Source organism: Aythya fuligula, chromosome 1 (assembly GCF_009819795.1).
Source record: "Aythya fuligula isolate bAytFul2 chromosome 1, bAytFul2.pri, whole genome shotgun sequence".
NCBI classification, from domain to species: Eukaryota; Metazoa; Chordata; class Aves; order Anseriformes; family Anatidae; genus Aythya; species Aythya fuligula.
Window position 1 is genome coordinate 199120884 of NC_045559.1, and position 23293 is coordinate 199144176.

Sequence of the window (23293 nt, forward strand, 5' to 3'; positions counted from 1 at the left end):
ATTTACCACAGCTGGCTTAGAAAGACATAGCTGGAGAAGATCTGTCTGGGTGTAAGGCAGGTGGTGAGGCTCTGTTCCTTGCTGACTGTCAGAGGTAGCTCAGGGCTACGTCTGTGGGTGAGCACTAACACGGTCATTTCCCCTGCTTGTGCCCAGTCCCCAAGAAGCTTTGTACCTCCAGCTGCAGCCTTTTCTCAGACCCAGTGCAAGGAACCTGAAGTCATTTATCATAAAAGCACAAGAGTGGCACAGCAGCCATTAGCAGTGGTCTTAGTGCTTGAAAACTGAGACATGCTCTGCAAAAGGTATTTTTTTTTATTTTTTTTTTTTGTTTGTTTTTGTTTTGTTATTTAAAGGAATATAATGAATGTTGACCATGGTTTTTCCAGATATTTTTCCAAGAGCTTTGTGATGGAGCTTGGCTCAGTCTGGCCCCATATCTTCTCTCTAGCAGTAGCTGATAGCAGATGCCCAGGGATATGACTAAGAACAGGCATGCATGCAATAGTACATCCTTGGCATACTCCCCAGCTTCCAGTAATCTGAGATTCAGGGATTTCCTGCTATCTTTGTGTTTCAAGGGTCACTTTCATTGATTTAGCACTGACTGAACCCACAGCAGGCTCTTTGCCTCAGAGCGTGACTGTGTTTATGTTGGCAGAAAGCTGGTGAGACTCCTACCCAATGTTAGAAGTACTGTGCGGCTCAAGGAGATAGTTCCTGTTGGTCTGTGATGCAGCTCTCTGGCGCAGAATTTCTAAACCCAGTAACTACAGCTCTAAATTTTATGTTGGCAGCGGTTGATCTGGTTTTGCAAAATTCCCATCTGTTGGCTCATAACCTCGCATTCTAGGATAAAATCAACTGCATTTTTGTCTCACTCTGACAACTGTCATAACTGCTACATCTGCAGTCATGACCTCTTAATGTGGATCTTCGGGTCAAGCTTTCCCTGTGCTGTGATTAACGTGGCAATCCACAAACCTGACTCATGTCATTTCTTTTCAAAACAATTTTTTGAAACTATTCAGTTTAAACAAATTACTTTTCAAGTAATAAAACATCATGCTTTCTAATGTCTCTCTTCTCCCTTTAGCACTTTTAGAACTATTTAATGGGAGATATAAATGGTGCTATTAAATTATATCACATTGTAAAGTGAGGGTTTGAAAGTTTTTTTTCAATGGTTTCAGAATCAGGTTAACTTTTATTTTAATTTTAGTTTTCATTGTCATTTTTTAAGGGAAAACTTGTCTTCCTCTCACTTATATGAAAGACTTAAAAATGAAAGGCTTTTTCTGACACTAAAGGTAACATCTGTTTACATCCTGTAAGAGAAGAGCTCCTCCTGAACCAGCAGTGTGCACTTGCCTGGCGCTGTGCCTCCAAGTAGTAAACCTGTCTCTCTGTTGTCTCTTCACCTATCTGGGTTTCCTCTTCTTGGCCAGAAACACATGCAAATATGCAAACAGTGCAATCCTGAAGTGAGATTTCCCAGGCATGAATGACACTAGAAAAGGCTGAGCCTTCTGGGGCATACTTATGCTTTTGTCTACCCTACCTAATGCAAAGAGTGCAAAACCACTCCAGAGCCGCCACCCTCAGCATACTCAGAAGGGAGAAGGAATTGGGTCTGTGATAGGAAGAATGATATCAGGCTTTGCACCATCTTTATGTGGAATGAATAAAAGTACTTCTTCCTTCTAAGCCTCTTCTTAGCTAAGCACTAGTGTTTGCTTATTTAGGTCTGCTGGTTCCATCTCTATTTCTAATGTAGATAAAAGCTTATCTTGTTCTGTCAGGTTCACCCTTGTCATTATATGGGACAGGTCTAGCTTTTTTCCACTCTGTGAAACCTCCTTTTGCAAAGACCTTATGAAAATGACTTGCCTTTTCTCTGGATGCCCAAGCTGGCCCATGACCCTGTTTCTGCCCTGCTGGGGCATGCTCAGGGAAGCCCCTGTAACACTGCTGAGGTGCAGAGGTGCTTCCTACTCATACACAAGGGCAATGCAGATTCTTGAGTCACTTCCTTCGTCTTCTCCAGGGGCAGAGCTCAGTCCTGGCTGGAGCTGAATGAGGGAAGTGCTTTGCCCACTTCTGAGCTACTTCTTTGCTATCTGCATCTCTACTGGTAAAACAAAGAGACATCAAAGCTCATATTCTGGTGCATAGTGCTTGCAGCTCGTAGCCATGCTGCTTAGCTCTCTTACCACTATAAAGCTACAGGCATGGTATTTCTTCAGTAGGTGCCTGACTAAACCCATCCCTAACCTGTGACCAGGAATTGTATGGCAAAACAGTGCTGGTCAGCCCAAAAGCCTGCCAAGGGTCATGGTAAACAATTTTACAGTAAGAATGGCCTCAGGACACTGACCAGACTTGGGTGCTAGTGCTGTTGAATTTGTTTGTGTGGACTTTGGTTTTCCAGTTCTGTCTGCTGATTACTTCCCAAGTATGATGATGGGTTCTTTTACAGAAAATTTCAGTTTTCTTGGAAATCACAACTTTGGCCCATCAAGCTGCAGTAATAAAATGTCAAAAACAAGGGCAATGACATTTTAGCTCTTTTCTGCCTAGATTCATACAAGACTGAGTAGGAGTTGCAGTGCATCGAAGCAAATGCCTTATGTCATGAATGAGTGGAAGTGGTGCTATAAAATGATAAATTCAGACAAGGCTTGGAATGCCCTTCCTGTGATTCTTTCCATAAAGGAACTGGACCTTCTTGCAAATACCTTTTATATATATGCATATACATGTAGGAATGTTTTATAGTCCTTATTCACAGTGAATAAAAAAACCCTTCTCATACTGGTTGGCAAACGTGCTGCACAGGCCCTCAGGCCACCCTGGAAGTTTTGACTTGTGCAATTCATTCAGATGCTTCTCAGATTGCAACTGCAGCCTCATGATTTTTTTATTTTGTGGCCTTATGGTTTATAACGAGGCTGGATGAACTTGAAGAGGTACATACAAATGAAAATTAAAGAAGCAAGTTGCATAATGAGATTGTTCAGGCAATTGAGAACTCTCTTGAATAAAGAAGCTAAGTGCAGTATCATCAGGAAAACATCTGCCTTCCACTTCTGGGATTCACACTCCTGTGTTCTATACTTCTGCTTTTCGAAGAGAGCTGTGTGTCATCATCTACAGGGGATACAGACTTTACTAACAGCATCTTTTGAGTTAGCATAGCTCTAAGTGGATAGTAACAGTATCAGAACAACAGTGCAGTGATAAACAAGGCACGGATCCTATACTTGTTTACTTTCCAGGAAATGGAATAATTTCATAATAAAGAGTTTCAGGTGGTAATTTTTACAACAGACTTGTACCATTGTATGCGTTTGGCTCCTAAACTCATTTGTTGTCAGGGTGACAGTCTTATACCACAATTTTTATCAATAATATATTATTTCATTAAAAATCTTGTTTGTGCAAAATCTATTTGATGAGCTTTGGAGATTAGACTAAAATTAATGTATAGGAACATTCCATAAACCATTTCTCAGCGAAGTTATTGTTACAGGAAGCTTTTTTGCAAGGTATGGGTGTGAAATCCAGAGTTTGGGTCATAGTTATTTCTGGCACAAACCCCCAAAATATGCAAACTAATGAGATAGAATCATAAAATTTACAGTGAAAGACTTGCAGTTTTTTATTTTTTATTTTCAGTGAGGAAGAACTGACAAAGTACATCTTCTTGTTTCCATTTCTAAAAAATGGCTAAATTAATTCCAGGGAGGGTAGAAAACAGGGTCCACAGGTGGTCTGGCAGCCAACAGTGAGGTAGGAGACAAGGTAACTGTAGGAAATAATGACCTTATAATGTCAGCAGTTACCATTTTCAGTATTAATGCTATTGTAGCCATGACAGAGTGAGGATAGAAGAGAGGAACTGTTTTTAGAGAGGAATTAGGCTGAGTGTTTTATCTGAGAAACTTATAACTCCAAAGATCTCATATTTGCTGAAAAATGTGTAGCAGAACAGGGGGCTTAAGACATCAACCTGGGTGATATTTAGTGTCAGTAAACCATTTTGCTGTTATAGTATCTCTTGATTTATATCCAGTGTGCCTGAATTCCTTCAAAACCACCTCTGTCGGAAAGGCATAGAAATTAACTGACCAAGCTTCTCTTTCCACAGCCTGATAAGATAAGAATTACTTACAGCAAAGATAAGAATTTCTCAAACTGAGTGGAAAGCTCCAGTTTCACTAGGAGACATAGGGCTGCAGAGATCCCAAGGGATCTGCACATAAGAACAGACGTGATTCCAATATCAGAAAGTCAAAAACTAAAACCTTCGTATTCTGAAAGTGGGGGGAAAAGAATTGGGAGATGGAAGAAACCAGACACGACAAAGGAACTTGCTGTGTTTCAATGTACCTTGTCCATGTGAAATGCTGATAGTCTCCACTGGAGCTTTCCTTTCAGATAAAGACAATTAGATCCAGCGTATTTGAATGCTAATGTCCAGGATGCCAAGAAGATGAAATGAGGCTCTAGAGGGGATGAGTCACTGAGAGACAAGATCAAATTATTGAAGGGAGCCAACCTTAGCTGGCCATGACTTTCCTGGGCTGGAAATCCCTGTTCAAATATTCACTTTACAATCAGTTTTTCTATAAGGAGGCATCTTTGGCCTATAGACAGCAAGCATGTTGTAAATGCGTAGGTGTGTGCTAAGTGGGGCTGCATTCATATCAGATCTCACAAGTTAAACAGAGCTAAATTTCTTAACTGGTTAGACACCTCACTAAAAATGATTTCTTCAACTGGAAATTATCAATTTGGTTTTCTTAATAGAAGCTACAATTCTTTCAGTGAAGCACAATAACTTTACAAAACCAGTTTTGTTAAATTACAGTTTTCATGTTTAAAAATATGATGAAGGAGTGACACTGACCAGTATATTTCATTCCATCTTGAAGTGCTTCCATGTCGCCTGGTAGAGGACCACTTGGATACTATCCATGTGGGATGCAGCAGGGAAATTTCTTTAGAGAAGATTGGGAAATAAATTAGAGGCTTTGAAGGAAACCAAAGCATTGCAGTAGAAAACATGATAAGACAGTGACCTAGGGTGCATAACATATATTTAAGATCTTCCTAAGCAGCTGTGATGATTAGATAACATGGGGAGAGGGGTATCTCTCCTAATTTAGGTGTTTAAAGGTAGATGCCTAAATTTAAGGTGGTTGTTTTAGACTGCATTCACAGAGAATGTGGAGAAAGAGGCATCTCCAGAACTTTTACTTCTATTTTCCATTTAGACTAGTTCAAAGAGCTTGCTACTGGATGTGCCTCTTATTCTTTGTTGTCTGTGAAGGCAGACAGAATTATCTAGCTTAGCATTACCCAGCGAACTTTTAGATATGTAAAGGTAGTGAAAGAAATCCGTCTGCACTGCTTTTTCTTGGCTGAATTCCCGTACAAGTAGCAGCTCTCTGACCACCCTTTCCGTTTGCAATACCAGCTATTCTCCACATTGACTCCTAAGCTGGATGTTTTTTTTAGCATTGGTACATATTAAAACACTTCTATCCCCAAATCCTAAATTGGCTACGTTCTGCTCTTGGATGCTACCCAAATACTCCTTTTAGAGTTCTCTGAATTCCCGGGGGATAAAACAGGTTACACAAATCTTGAGTTACTGTGCTGTGGAGAATGGGCAGTAAAACTGACTCATCATGTTGCTACTTCCAAGGATGTTATTGCAAATGGCTCCAGCAGTTGTTTTGTTCATTCTCCTTGCTAAATTTATCCTTAGGTTTATCGGGTCACCCTAAAAAGGAACACACAGCCACTGCAGTAATGTTAGAAAGGGCAGTAAAAATGAACTGGTTGATTTCAAAGACAGGGCTCAGTAAACTGCCCAGTTTATTTTTAATTTCAGTGACTTGGAGCAGCACAATTTCTTTGAAATCCTCTCAAAACCCCAGTAAAATGAGTAGTCCTTAAGGACTGTCACTTTAACATCATCCTGAGATTTTAATCTGTGATTTAGCTGTGAATATTTCATTTAAAGCATTAGGTCTTGCCATGAGCAATTTGTAATCTTTATTAATGAAAACTTTAGTTCTCACATTAAAAAATAAATTTCAAAAATGTGGTTTACACTTTAAAGAGTCTCAGTAGCAGAGGAAAAGAAACTAATCTTCAAAAAGTAGCTTAATGAGCAGTTTTTCCATTCCAACACAGTCCCATCATACTGAGAGGCATGAGAGAAATGAAGTGTTTATGGGCCACCATGCTTTTCTTGTGCTCTGCTTAATAAAAATGATCAAAGAGAAAAACGATAGAAGTTACTCTGCACTGTCACATGCTGCAGACCACATATGTGAAGTGAGGAAAGATTCTGTGCTCTAAACAAACAAACAAACAAAAGTATTTTGATTAATATTCTTATAGACTTGACTCTGTAGTCAGGGAAACACACCCATCTACCCTTAGCACTCTTGGAGAGCTGGTCACACACATTCATGCTGGTTGAGATCATTGATTTTATTCACCAAGCCAGTAATTTTACTTCCTCAGTGATACAAATAAATAGTAAGACTGGTGTTAGTTTCTATAGCAACTGAGGTTGCTTCAAGATTTGCTAATTCTTTGCTGTGAGATGTTAGCAGATGTTCTGAGTGGTGTGTCATCTCCCTGTTAGCCATGCTTTCCTTACACATCCAAAATTGTGGTCAAGAGGACCATCCATTAGAAAACTTTTTTTTTTTTTTTCTGAGATACTTTTTGTATTCTTTCTTTACACAAATTCCTTGGAGTTCAAAGTGTTCTTTTGATTTTCAAGATTTTACAGAGACAGAGAATCTGGAAATTTTCATACATGGCTCTTCAGGGTGTTGCTTAGCATTTCAAAAGAAATGTTGGTATTGGATGACTCTGATAGCTAACAGAATCTGCAGTGTGAAGGCTTGAAGTGTATAAGCAAACTGTCCCTCAAATATTCAGTGTAACTTGTAGTTAGCAGCACACCAAGAACAATTTAAGAGCATCTTATAGATATGAAAAATTTCAATAGACTCCACTTGTTGTTGAGCCATGTAACATGGGCTGTCATACAGAGTGCAGGAAAGACTTTGTCCTGCTCAGTTACAAAACCAGTGGGAGCAGTTGGCAGCCCTTTTTGGAAATGGCATGAAGCCTAGTTTTGTTTCCCCTCTTAAAGTGTGGCAAGCTGGAATTCCTCCACCTTAGCATCTAGATCCTGCTGAATAGTAAAGTCTGTTGGTCCCTTGGAAAATCCAAGCCTAACCCCACATATCCAGGCTGGGAGGAGTGGTGTAACCACAACAGGGATATTGCTCTGGTGTTGCTCCTTCCAGCACAGAAAAAAAGACAAGAAGTTGCTGCCCTGCTGGCCAGTATGACCAGTAATGCTTGCATCTGTCTACCCAGAGAAGGTTTGCTGGACTCTGACATCGCAGAGCATGGAGTAAGTCTACCTCATGAAGTAGGAGCACACAACAGAAACAGACTCATCTTGAAAGTAATTTTTAACCCCTCTGCACTGTATTCTCTTTCAGAAGAAAATATTGGGCAAGGCAGACCATCTCTGATGGTACCCAGGTACTAGGAAGGCACATAGACTGCACGAGATAAGTTGAAGTTGACCTCCGTCATTGTATTTCAGGTTAACTGGGAAGAAAACCTCCTGCTGTGGCATGTTACCCCTTACAGGAAACTGAACTGAAGCAAGGTGTTGAGTTGGATCTGAGCTTTTACATCTAAATTGTTTAAAGAGTCAAATATATCTATTATATCACTGTGCTACTTCTCTAAAAAGCATGCAGAGGAGGTGAAGTAAGTGCAAGAGCCGACCTGTTTCCCTTTTTGAGACCAGAGTGTCTATAAAGCACGAGTTTCTCATGATAGATGATTAAAGGAGCACAATCCTTGTGCTTATCACCATCTTCTTGCTGATAGATGAACTTGAAATGGGAAATAATAAGAATTAAAAATTCAGGGCCCTGCCAGGTGAGCCTGACTGCCCAGACCGCAAATGCCATGAGAAGAGCTTTTCATGACAGGAGCCACATTTTGTAAATGGAGCGTGTTTCATCCAGTATTCTTTTATAGATTAAAGCACGGGTGTACCCTACCTCAGATTTCAGTGGCATAAGAGGAAAGCCTGAATCAGAGGGATGTAAGGTGATGCTGCCTCTGCACAGCTTTCAGTCTCAGAGAGGCTCATGTCTCTAATACAGTGCAGCTATTGAGAGCCCTGCCACCAGACTGCAGCACGGGAGTTGCTAATTTTTGCCATACTCTTTCCCCATGCTTCTCCCACTGTCCATCACATTTCTGTAAAAGAAAGGAATATTTATGGAGCAGTCTTGAGTATTATCCATTTTTTAGAAACTACACACTTGCTCTGATATTATTGGATAATTATGGAAGGTTTGCAGTTATTTCCTGCCTTTTGACTATCCGGGTCACTGGCTGTCCTTGTATGCTGGTTTCCTGCAAAGCAACTCATTGGAGAGAAATGTGTTTCCAAAGCACACAAATGTGGCTATGAAATCACACAGTGAAGTAGTTGGGTCCATGTGAACCTACAAGCAGTTTTCTTCTCATCTTTCCCTTACCTATGGTTGAAGTGGGCATTTGGTGACGTTACTTTAACTGATGTGATTTTTTATGCAGTCAGATTTGCTGTATTGCAACATGACAATTGCAATATCCATTCCAAAAGAGCATCTCCAATGCTTTGAGAATATCATTGGTAAATATACGTGAAAATTTGTCATACAATAGTACAAAGATGTGTATATACATATGTGTATATATGCACACTCTGATAAATCAGGAAACCCTTTGTGTCCCTTGAGTAGGCATTACGAACACAACTTACTCTTAGTTAGAGACTCCATATTTCTGCATGTGCAGAGCTTGGGAAGGAGGTGATCCTGTTTGATGGTATGTGATGCATTTCTGTTGAGAATCAGTGCTTGTGATTATCTTAGCACTTGAGTCTCTAGATACATTGTCCTGATAAAAGGTGTATATATCATTCTGTGTTGTAGAAATATTTTTATCCATTTTAAATTACCCTTTATCTTTCAGGTATGGTATGAATTGCCTAATCCAGTTTGAAGATTTTGCCAATGCTAATGCTTTTCGTCTCCTCAATAAATACCGCAACAGATACTGTACGTTCAATGATGATATTCAGGGTAAGTACAGTTAGGAAAATGCAGACTTAACCTTCACCTTCTTACGAGGAAAAGCAATTAAGATTACAAGAGTGTTTATTACACAATACTCAGATGTGTGATAAGTTTTAGCATTTACTCATAAGCATGAAAAAAAAAGAAGCACAGCAGTCAGAGTGGAAAAGTGAGTCTCCATTGTTTTTAGTAATTTAGCTGTTGACTGCAACAATTTTCTGTGCAGAAAATGGATCATGTGCTTTAGATTATTAATATAATTTAGAGAGTTCCATTAAATTTCTTACAATCTAGCTAAAACAATACTGATGTTTTATCAGTTGTGCAAGGCTTTCAGTTTCCGTGAGCCACGTGGTTATTAGCTGATCCTGGCAATGTCCCTCTTTTGTTATCCTCCCCATTATATGCACAAATGATAAGGCAAAACCAGCTTTTTTTCCTCTCCATGGATGCGAACACCAGGGTAGTCTGAGAACAGATGTTGTCTCCTAGGGTGGTTAACATAACTCTTCCAGCACCAAAGAGAAATGGCAACAGCAAAGCTGGGGTTAGAAACAGCATGCCTCCCAGGCCTTGTGAGGCTCATCTGTCAGCAGAATTGCTCAAGTGCACAGAGGGATGCAAGCAGCATATTGGTGCCATCCTTGCCTGATGCTGACTTTGCTTTAAACCTTTGGAAGGGGTGTTTGCCCATCCCGCAGGGACAGGATCTTCCCAAGTAATTAAAAATAACCAGTTCTTCTGTGAGTTTCTTTGCTTTTTCTTCTTTTGTCTGGTCCCCCTTGCAACATGCAGAAATGTTGGCAGTTTGTTGACTTAATTATTTGCAGTCAGTAGGACTTATCCTCACTTGTATTTGAAAAAGATTGGAAAAAAAAAAGTTACTGATGTTGTTTTTCACACAATGATGGCCCTTTTGTAAGCAAATTTTGCAGCAGTATTTCCGTATCAACCACCCATCTAGCAACATTTGGCAGTGTGCAATAGATCGTTCATATCTGTGAAGACACAAGAGTCAGTAAGACCTTGGCTTGTGGGAATACATTTGCTGTAAACGGATGCATCGTCCCTTTTCAAAGACACTTTCATGAAGAGGGTTTAGAAGCAGAGGAGCTTCAGGCATTTCATAGAAGGTGAGGTATATAACGCTGTACAAGCAGACTGCTAGCTCTTCTCGGCACCTGAAAAGGCTTCCAGTGCAAGAGAAACACAGAAAAATAGAGTCCAGGGGATACAGTTTTGATTGGAAGTTTTGAAGGAAAGAACCAAGAACTCAAACTTTCTTGGAGATGGATAGATGAAGCCTATAATATAAAGCAGATGATGTAAAAACTTACTTTGGATTAGTTGCTCTCTCTGCAGGTGGAAGGGGACTCAGTGGCTGAATGGAAAGGAGGCCAGGTGATGTGGCACATCTGTGGGGCTGGATGGAGGTTTCTGGAGGGACTGATAAGATTTTAAGTCTTACTAAAGCCACTAAAATAAAGCATCTAGCTGGCACTGTTTCCACAGTAGCAGATAAAGAAATAAATCCTGCTGATCCTTTGAGCAGACAAGTGATGAGTCAGGGAAAGCAAGCCACTGTTTCTGGCTTTCTTATGTAGCTGTCAGAAAGAAAAGGAGAGTCCAAGCCAGGGTCACAAATGAGTTTTAGGGACCTTTGTGAAGCTGAAACAACTTGGACCCACTTAGCTTTGTCTTGGAGTAACGTCAGAGATAAATGAAGTTGGGATAAGTAGACGATTTACCCATACTAATATATCCCTCCATTCCCCATATCAGAAAGGTAGAAAGTGCCCTTCTCTCATTTACACCCTCCTGTTCTTTGTTTTTCCTTCAGGCTCTCTCTTTTATAACATGCTGATGTTTCATTATTTGCCTACTTAAAAAAAAAAAAAAAGTGGGAGAGTTAAATGCAAATTGTGTTTTAAATGATTAATGAGAATTGTGCAATGCCTTGCAGCAGTCCTGATTCATTTTGCTCCATTCAGACAAGAACAGACCTCCTGAAGCCTGAACTATCCTAGCTTCTGAGCTGGCACTGTTTCAGGTATATTGATTTAAAAACACATCTTAGGCACAAACAGTGCAAGGTAGGTCAGGCCTGAGCTGCGCTAATTAAAGTCCTTGTCCATTGGTAAATGGGAGTCTGAATGCAGTATGCCTACACACACAGACGAGGTGTGGGAAGAAAATATAAATTGCTCCACTTCATCTCCCTTAGGCCTCTCTCTTGCTATCCCAGGGCCTTATACAAACAGAAGGCAATTTATAATATTAACGCCTACTTTTTTTTTTTTTTTTTTTTTTTTTTTTTTTGTCACTCAAATTACTATATTACCAAATCCATCCTAACCCAGCAAAGTTAAAATGACTCAGGCCCTTTCCAGTTGAAGCCAGCCTGCTGATGCTGAGTGGGATGCCTGCCAGGTACCACAAACGGGATGAGGTGATTGCTCTTATTCTGAAAGCCATTAGCCTGGGAGCGAGCAGCTGGCTCACAGTGCCCGCACGTGGGAGCTCCCCATTAAGGGAGAGCTTCTCCTTCCTCTGTGGGGGTGATGACATCAGTCCTTTCCCAGCTCCGTCTGGGTTCATGCAAGGGGCAACAGCTTCAATTTCAGCTACGTGGGAGAAAATTGATTGTCCCTTCTCCCCGTTTCCCAGTGAAGTACCAGGTCAGGCAATGCAGCACGTGTGAAATTGGAGGGGCATGAGAATGCCTTGAATCCTTCTCTTTGTCCTCCTTTTGCGACTTTGCTCCACTGAACTGTGCACAGTAATAAACAGAAAGTAGGAAACTGAAGTCTTACAGGAGTGTCAAGTCTTGTGTACCCCTGCGATAACCATCTGTGCCTTCCTGCTTCATACTAGAAAATATATGAAATTATTAAAGAAGTCACTTTGGAACGAACCTTTGGACATCACCCAGTCCAACCCTTCACTCAAAGCCAAGGTGATTTCTAAGTTAGATCCAATTTAGACATTATATCAGGTTCCACAGAGAATATTATTTGGTCCAGCCAAATAAATTGCAATATCTCTATGGATGGAGATTTGAAACCTCTGAACTGTTCTGTTCTGTTCTGTTCTGTTCTGTTCTGTTCTATTCTATTCTATTCTATTCTATTCTATTCTATTCTATTCTATTCTATTCTATTCTATTCATGGCACCTGTTCCAAAGTTTTCTTATCTTCCTTGTGCATTTTTTTCCCCCTAATATCTATTTGGAATTACCCTAGGTGCAACTTGTGTTCATTGCCCCTCATTCTTTTGCTGTGCACTTCTGGGAAGAATCTGACTCCGTCTTCTCTACAACCTCCCAGAAGGTATTATAGGCAGAAATTAGATGCCCTCTTACTCTTCTGCAGCCTAATCAAACATGGGTCCCTCAGTCCTCTTTGTACATCCTGGTCATGTTGATGGCCCTTCCCTGGACTCACTCCAGTTTGTCAATAAATTCCTTCTGCTGAGAGCCCCACGCTGGATATGGTAGTCTAATTAAGACCTCAAAAGTGCTGAAATAGAGAGAAATGATCGATTTCCTTGACCTACAGTTCTGCTGATGCAGCCTGGGAGGCTGTTGGCCTTCTGTGCCACAGGGGCACATTGCTGGCTTATCTTCTTGTCCACCAGGACCCCCAAGACCTTTCTTGCAGAGCTGCTTTTCAGCCATCAGAGATATGCACTGAGTGCCCACAAGAATCAGGAGCAGTTTGTGCTTGGACTAAGCAGAAATGGCATCAGACCCATCAACCTGTGATTGGGGTTGGACTGCTTGGCTTGCTGAGTTGGAATCTTTATGCTCCTACAGAGATCCTTCAGTATGATGACCCAGTAAGACACAATAAAAAATATTCATTATGAAAGTTGTTGTACAGAGAGCCCTTGGGACTTTCATCCTTCGACAAGGCCCTAAACAACCTAACCTAACTTTGAAGCTGGCCCTGCTTTAAACCAACACTGGACTGACCAACCTCCAGACATATATTCCAACTGTAGTTTTGCTATGAAAAGCTCATCCTCCTCGTTGATCAGTGTGTCACTTTCCATATTCACATAACAAACATGAACTTTTTGGGCTCAGAGTACTTACCCAGTACAGAAGTTGTTCTGCAAGTTAAGTGAGAGTTGCAGAAAAATGAAGATATTTCTAACATTTTATTTAATTAATTGTATTTGTATATGTCATTCAAATGCCTTTCATACATATAGGCAAGGCAGAGAGAATGGTGCACAGAAACATAAAGCCTACAATCTTCTGTCTCTGGGCACCTCTAGCAGTGTCTTAACACAAAACCTGGTAACATTAATAACATTGATAGCTTCTCAAAGAATCACTCATCTGTGTGTTTTAGATTTCCCCATGTCCAATTTGAGAACAGACAGGGTTTCTAAAATAGGCTGAACATCATGCAAATGAGACTTCCTCAAGGCACTTCAAGATGGGAATCCCCAAATCACTAGCCATGTTAAAAACACTCAGTCCTTTTATTTCCATGGTTCCTCCATGCCTAGAATCATGCATAGGGGGGGACCACTTTTTGAAGAACTTCTCAATCTTTTCCCAGTCATTAGAACAATGGTTTCCTTTTGTTCTTGGCTGTACAACTGCTGCTAAGCCTCCAAACTTACCATGACCCACCAGGCACCTTGTATCATTATCCTAGCAGATAATCTTCCCATAAGATTTCCAGGATGCTTCAGGCAGCAGTGTCTCAGCCTGGAGGAGCACTGCTCGCAGACCTTAGCTGAGGTTGGGAACAGACCAACTCCAACACTGCAAATCTGAGCAGCTTCCAGCATCTGGACAGGTTAGAAATCAGTCCCATGCAAACATGGCCCATTTTGCACATTTCCATGTGCTTTGAGAAGCAGGGTTAGTTTTTGGCAAGGCATTGACAAATTTCAGCAAATTAAAATGATGCAGTATCTAACTTTGTTGTTTCAGCTGGCGTGGAAAATGCATCAGTAATTATCATCAGGAAATTAAAGGGGGGGGGGGGAAGCACAATAGGAAGGGAGTGCTGGACAATGTCACGCTGCAGGACAAAGCAGGCTGTGTCCTGCCAGGCAGCTCCTGAGCAGCACACTCTCTCCGTGGGGATTCACCCAGCCTGAAGATAGATGTGGAGATATTCTCAGTCCTGTAGGGGTTCACCATTACCAGGCCCTTTTGGACATGCTGTGCCCTGCAGCAAGAAAGGCTCCTGTATTTCCTTTTGATGCTAATACATTAACGATTCAAGAGACGGCTCCTAGACTTGTGTCTAAATAACTCATTGACTGCTAAACGAGCCAGATCAGGACAGCCTGGACTCCTGGGTGGGAATGGTCTGCAAGACCCTGGGCTTAGTGCAGTGCCCTAAAGATCACTTTCTGTCATTTGGGGGATTATAACATTTGCCCCCCTTTCCTCTCCTGCTTTTCTTGTTTGGTGTTTGGTGCATAGCCCTGTGTTGCAGGCCAGGGTTGTGCCATATTTTTAAGGCACCACACCGCATAGTCCAAGCACTTTACAGTGCAAGGAGAAAAAGCAGGCACCTAGAGATGACCAGCATTAGGCATCTGCCTTAAGGTAAGCTCCATCATTAGGGAGCTCTTCACCATGCCACCACCTCCAGAGAAGATCTGGGTCACCAGTGCCCCTAGATCTGTTAATGGTGGAAATTAATTTCTTCCCTGAGCATCAATGCTTTGCATTTTACTGCTGTTCTGGATGACTTGCTCCATGCCATTTCTAGATTTATTTCCTTAATATTTTACAGAGGCACTTTGGGGGGAGGATAACAATAGCCGACAGCCATGGAGGTGAAGACCTTGTGCTGCAAACACTTCGGCTGCTTTTTGCTTCAGCTTTCTTCTATTTGACTTTTGATTATGTACATGTATTTGGAGTGCATCTGGATGAGCTCCATTCTTCTTTCCAGTAACAAGCTGAATGGCTGTAGGGAGTTAATGTGAACCAGGATTTGGAAAAGCTCTATGCTTCTGCATTCATAAATTTAGATACATTTTCTTGGTTGCCCTTCGCTGGAGCTGTTGAACAGGTGTTTGCTGTTTCCTGGGCCCTAACCTTAGCAGGGTTTTGATGGGGTGAAATATAAGCAGGCAAAGCAAGGGTGAAAAATGAAAATATGGGGCTAAATTTGGCCATCCCCTCCAGCAGTGTGGAATGCATGGGTGCCTCTGCCTTTCCCATCTCTGCTGCATTTTGAAGCTCTGGAGCAGATCCCTTCCCCTTGGTGTTGCTCCACTGACATCTATGGGGCTAGTTCTGCCTTACACTAGAGCAAGCAGATGATCAGCCTCGGGGCGGGGGGAATCTTTGCAATATTTTTAGTGTGCCTGATTGTCAGAGATTAATTCCTACTGGAATAGCCATCTTCCTGAATGCACCGTATTTTTAAAGGGCTCTTTTTCTTTGCTGGTCCTCTGTCTGGACTCCCTGGAGAGACTCCTGAGGTCTGCTTGCTAGCTTGTGATATTATTTAGCATTCACTTTGACTCTTAGACAGATGGGATGCTTTGTGAGCATTTTCCTTTTTCTCTCTGTGCCCTTCCATATCTCACCTCGGATGCAGATCAGCCAAGCTGCTTCTTGCTAATTACTTAGGAAGTAGTTATCTGTAATAACAGCATTCAATCTCTTTGGAAAACAGATATGCTAATGTGTTGAAGGGTGGTTGTTTTTCCCTTGCCACAACTCATGGTGAGGGTTTTTCTTTTCCCCCATCTCGTTTTGTGGTCTTTTTGGAATTGCACTACAGTGATTAGCCAATTCCTTATACAAACCAGCTGTGAACTCTTCTCCACAGAGATGCTTCTATTGTTACATGCTCAGAAATTGTAATTATCAAAGAAAAATATTGAACTAAGGCCAAGGTACCGTAACTTTGTTACTTGAGTAATGGGGTTTGATGCAGTTTAGGAGACATGGAAGGATTATAAACACTTTGGAGAGAGAGGAGGAGGATTAGGAATGGCAGAGCCCTGCTGTTTGTCTGCTCTGCAATGCAGGCATGGGGGAATGAGCAACGGCGTGCCCTGTCCCATGCGGCTCTGCTCCACAAAACACACATTGCTCCGCACGATGGATCCGTGCACCCTGTCTTTCTCCACATCCTGCTCCTCAAATTCCTGCTACTGACATGCTTAAAAAGACTCAGAGCCCCTCTGTTGAAAGTCCCATGAGTATTTTCCTCTTGTTTAAATGGGTTTGCTGATACCAGCATTTGTCCCATCAGACTTCTGAACAATGATAGGATATAAAACAACTTTGCCTGGGTCGGGACTAAGAGAAACGTATTTCTCCAGTTACGTTTGTTTATTTTAAATACTTCCCAGGCATCTGTTGCTGCTGAGGCTTTGACCTGACACACTGTTGAACTGTAATGGCTCCACGCTGGGATTTTCCCCTCTGATCACTTACCCACACAGGGATTTGGGGATTTCTGTACAAAGTAAGCCTGGGAGATAGTGCAGGAGCATGTGTAAGCATATACAAAGGTGTTCGTTTTCTACTGTATACCACAAGGTTGGCACTGCTGAGAACTGTGGGACCCTGATCTTTCCCCACTGCTTTGCAGTTCTGAGTGCCAGGGTGGGTTATTTCGTCTCTTAAAAAACAGTGGTGGCAGAGACACTTTCAGGGTGCATTTCATCTGACCCAGATCAGGTCTCTGCTTTAGCAAGGACAGGTTCATGCCTTCTCCAGAGGAGCCCCTGTCCCTAGCAGTAGCAAAGCAGTGCTGCTGCTGATAGACTTACTGAAATGCAGAGAATGAGCATGGGCTACCTGTGTGACACCCCAAAAAAGCAAAATCTAATATAATGCATCTATGCAATTATCTGTCATTCCTATAAATTCCTTGTATATTCATTGTCTTCTACTCTAATTTTTCTACTCATGTGACATTTCATTTTTCCAGGTAAATATATTACTCTATATATAGCTTAAAGAGGCAGAGATTTAGAGCAAGAGAAGCAGGAGGAAATCCTTCATGTGTATACTTCAGTTGTCTGAGCTGGCAAACATTAACACTGAAGCAGGGGAGATTTGATTGACTGGTTCCTTTGGTATCAACATCCTTTTAAACTGGACCCAGATGGTCTGAATCTGGAAATAAACTTATGCAAACAGTTTTCTGAGCTAACAAAGGGAACTCATCCTTGTTGCTGAAGTGAGTGTCTTGAGTGATTCCTTCCAAGAAAGAGGTTTAAGAAACCACAACCTGCAATATTAAACTGTTAGGTTGGTCCATTTTCTGTCTAATACAGGGATACTTGCAATGCCCTCCTGAGTAAGAAACAGTGCTGCTGCCATTCTGTACCTGGGTGCCATGCATAGACATTATGGTGCTAATGTTTGCTGCAGGACCATGGCCACTGCCACCTCTGTTAAACCAGAGTCCCTGTTAGGTCTAGTAATTATTCAGTTTCAGAGAACTGAACTCATCTGAGTTACAAAAGCAAGACTTTGGTGAGATGGTGGTACTGGCAAACAAGTCTCATTTAGCCATTAAAAAAAAAAAAAAAAAAAAGATTTAATTTGTTCTTAAATGGGTTCCTTATGCAAAATAGGCTATGTTAATAAAAGTTACTTCTCGTCCAGAACAACTGTGCTCCCGCTAGGTTTTGTGCATGCAAGGAAATAATGAAAGAAAATCATTTTCCTAACACCATGATATACCAGGAAAGTAAGCTTTCCTAAGCTGTGACTGTCACACTGAAGAGAAGGTGCCGTAAAGCTCGTTATTTTCTCTGTCTTCAGCAGATCCAGCAGCACCATCTGCTGGCTTCACTGGTCATGGGCACGCTTTGCTCATGAGCTGCTCTGATTTTCCCTCCCTGGCTGTTGGCTGGTGCCTGGCAGCACCCCAGGGCTGCGAGGGATCTCAGTGGCGTGCTGAACAACTAAAAGGCCAGGAAAAGAGGAAATGCTGGAAATTTGGTGAAACCAGAATAGCCTGATAGCCTAAAAGGGTTCCTTGTCCCCCCAGCACAACACAAGACTTGTTACCTGTGGTCTCCCTTCACACAAAGCTCTGAAGATAGGAATGGAGAGAGCAACATCAGAGCTGGGGACAGATCCCAAGTAGTATCCTTTGAAAGGCAGAGGGGTAAAACTGCCTCCTCCGTTCCTAGTCCACCTCTAGCACTTGTAGCCAGCGTGGCCAGGTGACCTGATACCACCAGTGCCTGAACCCTCACTACCCTATGCGTTACTGATTTCTTTCTACTGTTTTCTATCACCTGGGATAGAACATTAGATGAACACTAAATGTGACTGATGTGGGGTAAAGGCAGATTTATTCACTCTAGCCATCTGCCTCCCTGTATGGATGGAAAGCTGTACACATCACAGTACTGTCTGCTCTCCACATATTGCATTCCTTCTCACCAATCTGGGACAAACTCATGTTCCCAGACACTCCTTAATGCTTGGCAGGTAGATGTGATGCCTCTGAGTCAGGGGTGAGTCAGGGAAGTAAAAAGAGAGCAGAAAGTGCTGTGATCTGAAGGTGAGTGAGGAGAAGATGATGGTATTTCCATGATCACAAAAGATTTTGTGACAAGGGTGCCCAAGTTCAGTCTGCAGCTCTGTTACAGATGTCTTGTGTGATCTCTATCTGATCTTAGACAAGTCACATGCACCTTAGACTCTGTCACTAAAGGACCAGAGTGCCTTCCCTACTTTGAAGTATTAACCCTCAAAGACTCCTGCAAGACAGGAGAGTACCACTTTCGCTCTACATGGAGTCAAAAGGACACTGAGTCTCAGAAAAAGTTAATGCCAAAATCCCGGTGGTTTAAGAGCGTGGTCCCTCCCACAAGGTTTCTACCAGTGTATCAGTAGGACAGACAATCCCCTTGCCAAATCTCCATGTCATGGTGTTTCTCTCTTTTCAGGCACTGCGTCTGTTGCAGTCGCTGGCATCTTTGCAGCCTTAAGGATCACAAAGAACAAGCTCTCAGACCACAAGTTTGTTTTCCAGGGAGCTGGAGAGGTAGGAATTTTCTTGAGTTTGTCCTTAAATATCACCTAAATTCAAATTTAGTGAGGGAAAAGTCAACCATGAATCTTCCTGCAAGGCCCATCCACCTGAAGGCAAAGCACAGAATCAGGTTCCTTGTCACTGGTCAGGAGTGGGGCCTACAGGTGGATCTTGCTGCTGCATAGAAGTTGCCAAGAATTTTTCAGTGACATCTTGACCTGTGAGTCCTGGACAGTCCTCCTGGATGCTCCGAGGCTGTCAGTGAGGCTAGCTTGAATCCTCAGGGTTGGTATTTAGGGTAAACCAGAGCATTTAAGCAACACAGTTGCAAGAATTGAGATTTAAAGAATTGTAAGAACATAAACTCATTCTGTGGAGTCAGTCGTATTGCCTGCAGGCCAGAAAGTCAGGTAGCACTCAGATAGTCTGTCTGGTGGTGTTCACAAAGAAAGAAGAGGAGGAAAAACTGTCTGAAGCCTGGACTGTGAACAAAAGAAGTTGGTCCAGGCCCTGGCTCAGCTGTTGCCCACCTGCGGGACTTTGGGTAAGGTGTGTCACTGTACAACCGCAGAGTAGAAAGCCTCCCAGCTTTGTGCAGTGCTGTGGGAGGACCCAACACAATTCTCATTCAAAATCTGCTCCAATCAGATGTTACTACCCCAATGAAATGTTTATTTACTCTGTTTCAGGCTGCGATGGGCATAGCTCATCTCATCCTCATGGCCATGGAAAAGGAAGGAATTTCACGAGAGGATGCCATCAAAAAAATTTGGATGGTGGACTCCAAGGGACTGATTGTCAAGGTAAATTTGTCTCCAAAGCTAATCTCCACTTCCTCAGCACCTCCTGCAAGCTAGAGAGAGGCCAGAGCAGGCAGACACCTTGAACCCTGCTCAGCCCTGGAGCAAGGGCTGCAGTTTCACTGGTGGCAGCAGAGCTGTTCCAGCTCTCGGAGGGCTGGATCTCATGGTGGTAACAGTGTATCAGCAGCACTGGCTATCCCAAAGGCAGTGCTTTGGGATGAGCCCCTAAAAGTGGTAGGGTGATGCACTGCTGTCTCAGTGGCATTGCAACTGCACATGATCAAGGCCTCAAGCAGCACTGGAAGTCATGCGTGCTGGATACATGGGGCATTACAACAGCAGTATTGTGCCCTGCTTGGTGATCCAGCCTGGCCCAGCTCTGCTCTGCACTCTCTGGGTCCTCAGGGCATCTGCCCCCATCCCTTCTAAGACTGGAGGAGACTTGTGCTGCATGCATGACTTCTCTGCCCTGGCAGCCAAATTCCTTTCTCCACACAATGGGTGTATTTTGGAGGGTGAGATGAGTGGAGACCAGCCCCACATGACATTACACTGACTGCTCGATGCCTGGCTGTCTGATGCTGAGGGCTTGCTCTAAGGAGCCTGGTTTAAGAGGAGGGCAGAGAGATGAAACAAACTGATGAGTTACTACATTGTGTCTCCACCTTTTGCCAGAAGTATGAAGTTTGACTCCTTTTCCCTCACAGGGCAGGAGCCACCTGAACCATGAGAAAGAAATGTTTGCCCAGGACCACCCCAGTATGAACACGCTGGAAGAGGTTGTGCAGAAAGTGAAGCCTACAGCAATTATAGGTGGAGTTCCCTTAACATGACCTTTTCATGTCAATGCACTTCTTAGGAGAGTTTCTGTCTTTCTTCCAGGGCCTCCTTTTGTTCTCAGAGTCAAAAAGTAAAGAGGTTGCTTCTTTTTTTCTTTTTCTTTTTTTTTTTTCCCCTTTTTATCAGTTGAATTCTCCACATCATTCCCTTCAACTGTGGGACAGAGGTTTTCCCTCTGTAGGAGACCCCCAGATGGGCAGCAGATGGAGGTACCACTGCAGGCAGGATCTGGGGCTTTCAGCAATGAGCGTGACCCAGGCAAGCGGGGCAGGGATGAGGACAATATTCAGGAGGCAAAGTGCTGAGAGCTGCATCCAAACCAGCCCAAACCCTGATCCCTGCGCTGCAAGGAGGAGATGTGGAGGAGCAAATGGCTGTATTTTGAGACAGTCTTTTAATCTCTCTATAACACAAGAAACATTCCCATCTGCATCTCCAGAGATGGAGGCCTCCCACAGTTATTTTGTGACAGAGGTGTCTAGGAGGGATCAGTGCAGCTCGCTGCTCTCAGTCAGAAAGCACCCACTCACTCCTCTGTTGTTTTAGGTGTCGCAGCCATCGCGGGAGCTTTCACTGAGAAGATTTTGAAGGACATGGCAACCTTCAATGAGAGGCCCATCGTGTTTGCCCTGAGCAACCCCACAAGTAAAGCAGAGTGCACAGCGGAGCAGTGCTATCGCCTCACTGAGGTACTGGATCTCAGCACAGGGAAGATGGGGGCTCCAGACACGCTCTGGCCATGCCTGCAGCGTGACTTGCAGTTGGGCAGTGCAAACACCCTCTCAGTGCTCAGTGGCTTTGTTCATGACACTGTTTATGGCTCTGGAGACCAGGCCTTTCTGAAGTATGAGCAGGGGGTGGCTTTGCTGGACATTTGTCTACCTGGTCAGCAGAGTTTCCTGAGTATACATCATAGAAAGCAGCAGACATATGAGATGTCTCTTCTGAACTTGGACGTTTCTTTCTCTCTCTTTGATCAGGGCCGAGGAATATTTGCCAGTGGGAGCCCATTCTCAAAGGTTACCCTGCCCAACGGACAGACTTTCTTCCCTGGCCAAGGAAACAACGCCTATGTCTTCCCAGGAGTGGCACTGGGAGTCATTGCCTGCGGAGTCCGACACATCTCTGATGATATCTTCCTCCTCACAGCAGAGGTTTCCAAGTGGCAAATAACTACTCTTCTTAAAAATTATTATAAGGGGCACATGCACATACTTAAGGCAATTTCAAGAAGCTAACCTGGTGAAGTATTGCATGAAAATTGCACATCATCAGCAAAAAGCCATGGCTTTTCCCATGGGAAGGAAGTCCTGAGCAAGGTTCATCCTTCGTTGCACCTGTGAAGGCACCTGCAGGAGTGGCAACAGGGTTCCCCTCACTGACCACAGCTGCTACCCTTTATAGCAGCATTTTACCCAGTGAGGCTGTGGAATCTCCGCTCCATGGAGATTTTTAAAAGTTTTTGGACGTGGTCCTAGGCAATCTGATCTCGGTGGCCCAGCTTGAGCCAGGGAGGTTGGACCAGATGGCCTCCAGAGATCCCTTCCAGGCTCAACCATTCAGTGATTCTGTGATTCTGATTTTGTTCATTACCTGCCCTGAAACAGCACTTCCATTGTTCTGGCTGCAGTTTTAAGTCTGTAATTAAATATATACACACAGGTATTTTGAGTAGTTCAGAACTACTTAGTTGAGAACTAATCCCAGCTCCATTGTTGCCAAGGTTTCAACCATGTGTTGGGTGATCCTAGTGAAGGTAGCACACACTTGAGACCATCTCTGTAAACTGTCTTCCTCTTCTTTCTAGTCTATTGCTGCTGAGGTGACAGAACAGAATCTTGCAGAAGGAAGACTCTATCCCCCCTTGGACAGTATCAGAGAGGTGTCTTTCAAAATCGCTGTCAAAGTAAGTACTCATTTATTTCCACTTTTTGTGGTAGGGAGGGCATAAATAGCCCTGGCATTGTTCTTGTTTTGTGTTTTTTAAAATCATCTTATTCTGTAGCCTAACACAATGATTCTTGGGAATCCTTCCAGACAGAAGTGCTTCTTTGATCTCTTCTATCACTAAAGGCCACATTTAAAAAGTATCTCCTGATTTTGGATGCCTCACAGCTCACAAAGCTCTACATTATTGCTTGGAGCTGTGACTGCTCAGCACTTCCAAAAATCAGGTTTAGGGTCGACATCAAACATGAAGCAAGTTGCCAAAAGATTTTAGGTTCCAAATTGCTATTTTGGAACCTTTCCTTTTGAGTTTGATAGGGATCTAAGCATCTAAATACTCTTCCAGATCTGGGCTTGTTGTCTAATTATGGGATTCGTGCCCTGCATACATGAAATTTATAATTCCTTTTCAAGGGACACCCACTGAGAATCACATTAGCCTGCTTAGGAGCTACTGAGAGATGCACAGCGTAACTTGGGAGCTTAAGACTACAAGCAGAGGTGGTTAATGGGCTG

At 42.9% G+C, this 23293-nt stretch overlaps 1 protein-coding gene across 1 annotated transcript in view; it reads left to right on the forward strand.

Annotated features, from left to right (window-relative positions):
• ME3 (malic enzyme 3) overlaps nucleotides 1–23293 on the forward strand; it is a 124269-nt gene that overhangs the window by 100210 nt on the left and 766 nt on the right. The window contains exons 7-13 of the mRNA XM_032206382.1: nucleotides 9085–9194; nucleotides 19102–19199; nucleotides 19877–19990; nucleotides 20698–20803; nucleotides 21377–21519; nucleotides 21811–21984; nucleotides 22638–22736. Coding sequence (XP_032062273.1) covers nucleotides 9085–9194; nucleotides 19102–19199; nucleotides 19877–19990; nucleotides 20698–20803; nucleotides 21377–21519; nucleotides 21811–21984; nucleotides 22638–22736 — 844 coding nt within the window. The remainder of the gene's footprint in view (nucleotides 1–9084; nucleotides 9195–19101; nucleotides 19200–19876; nucleotides 19991–20697; nucleotides 20804–21376; nucleotides 21520–21810; nucleotides 21985–22637; nucleotides 22737–23293) is intronic.